At 23.6% G+C, this 2,280-nt stretch overlaps 1 protein-coding gene across 1 annotated transcript in view; it reads left to right on the top strand.

Annotated features, from left to right (window-relative positions):
- Positions 1 to 1,618, top strand: part of LOC113559964 (serine palmitoyltransferase 1-like) — a 24,360-nt gene extending 22,742 nt beyond the window's left edge. The window contains 1 exon segment of the mRNA XM_028188651.1: positions 1,597 to 1,618. Within this exon segment, the coding sequence (XP_028044452.1) occupies positions 1,597 to 1,618 (22 nt within the window).
- The last annotated feature ends 662 nt before the right edge of the window (positions 1,619 to 2,280 follow it).

Raw genomic sequence — 2,280 nt, 5'->3', positions numbered from 1 at the left:
AAACAATAATTTGTTAACTAAAATAAATATGCTGTACAAAATTAAAATTAAATTCAATTATATAATATATATAGAAATATATTTACGATTTAAAAAGAAAACTCCATAGTGCATTAAAGGATATTATAATATTATGTAAACATTAATATATATATTTATATATTATTGTATTTTTACAAAAAATGTTTATTATAGTTGAAACACAGAAATCTGTTACGAGAGAAATAATATTCACTTTAAACGGAAATATGCATAAACTGATATATTAAAAATATTATAAGTACACGGCATGTATCGAGTGTGTCATAATATTCATTAATACGTTTCTTTTTCGATGTTCATGCATAACTGAAGGTTTACAGACGTAAACATTTTATCCAAATCTAGTGGAGCCGTATAGTAAGAGAAAATAATATCCATGATCTTAATATTCGATTTGAGCGAAGAGCTAAACATTTATAGTTACCTATAACCTATATTCTATATTATATTATGTATAGTATATAATATATTTATACATCCACACACGAAAAGTAATCGAAATAAAAGAGAGGTTGCTGGAATAAAGTCATCGGTATTTTATATAATATTACATGATACTTGTGATTTATAATACATAATATTATATCATATAAATCGACAAAATTTAGATGACTTTTTTTCGCGTAAATAAGTGACTATGTTAATTAGAATTGAAATAGGCGTAATGAAACTATGACTTCGAAAATATCAACGTTTGTTATTTAAATCGCGGTTTAAAAACAGTTTATTTATATTTATTTATGTACATAATATTTTACTTTTTATGACGAAGAGTTTTAATTTTGTGTACACAGTTTTAAAAAAAGTACCAATCTATATTAATACTACATTTAGTTTTGTATAGTTCTTTTATATTATCTATATGACTATGATGTTTTGACAGAATTAAAAATAACAAATTATCCATTAAATGAATGACACTCGGTATATAGGTATTCTTGTAGGTACATCGTGAAACTGTATAATATATCCATTGGATATATTTATGTTAAAAAATTGTTAATTTGAATTAAATAAAGTAACCCTTAAACTAGTTACCTTGTTTACCTTTGTACTTATAAAACAGTATAGCTATATTAGTCAAATAATTACAGCAGAATAAACGAATATATGTTTTTATTATTTAATAGGTATTAGTTAGGTATAGTGGTACCAAAACTATAGAAATATGGAATTATAGCTTATTTTATTATGATCCATATGAAATATAGACACAAGAAATATTTTATAAGAAACAACAAAATTCCTTTAATATGTCATGTACAAATTATTATATATAATATATTTTTTAATAGGAAATATAGATATTTTTATACACGAGTTAATATTTTCAGTTACGTAAGTATTTTCATATTATATAGCATATTCGCTACACCCTAAGGTTTAAAATATGTTCAATGTCCATGTCCATTATTTTTCATGAGCACCTACTTATAAACTATATTAATCGTGTTTAACACATTGCGATGAAATGTATGTATGTGTATACTGTATATAAATATACATATATAGAATATATCGTTACAAATAATTTGATATTCATAAATTTTATAGGAGGAAAACCCCTAAATTCTAATAAGCTATGATAAAATCAAGCCTGAGTCTATGTCTATATTACAACGACATATTTTATACTTATAGTTTACTAAAATGCATAGATTATAGTATATTTAAATGTCAAGAGAATGTTACAAGAATAAATCAGTATAGTATAGTGTAAGACATGTTTGATTAACGAAATACTCAATTAAGCTCAAAACGTATTTTCCACCATTTTAAAGTCATATTTGTTTATTTACTCTTCGTTATTGTTAATAAAAATGACCATTGAATGAGAATATCAGTATTTTATTATACAAAGATAAATTCCAGACGATAGAATTTCAATTGCATTGCGTGTTATATAGTGATAAATTTTTTCTTTTATTTTTAAATTTATATCGTGAACTAGAAAAATCGATGTAATTTTTCTACCTTTTTTTCACTTCAAGCGTAGTGCAGAGTACATAATGTTGGGAACAAAAACTAAAAAAAATTCCCACTTGAACGCAACGTTTTTAGATTCTAATTTAATTAACCTTAATTAACCTATCGTTTATATCGTTTAAAATATATATATATATATATATATATTAATATACCAAAGCGTATAAAAATTAAACCATTCATGGCACGGTTACCCTGAACAACATATACATACTCAAGTATATAATGTCGTGAATTTTTTACCATTGGCAA

Source organism: Rhopalosiphum maidis, chromosome 3 (assembly GCF_003676215.2).
Source record: "Rhopalosiphum maidis isolate BTI-1 chromosome 3, ASM367621v3, whole genome shotgun sequence".
NCBI lineage: Eukaryota > Metazoa > Arthropoda > Insecta > Hemiptera > Aphididae > Rhopalosiphum > Rhopalosiphum maidis.
Note: the sequence above shows the minus strand (reverse complement) of the source record. Positions and strands in the feature narration are given on the sequence as shown.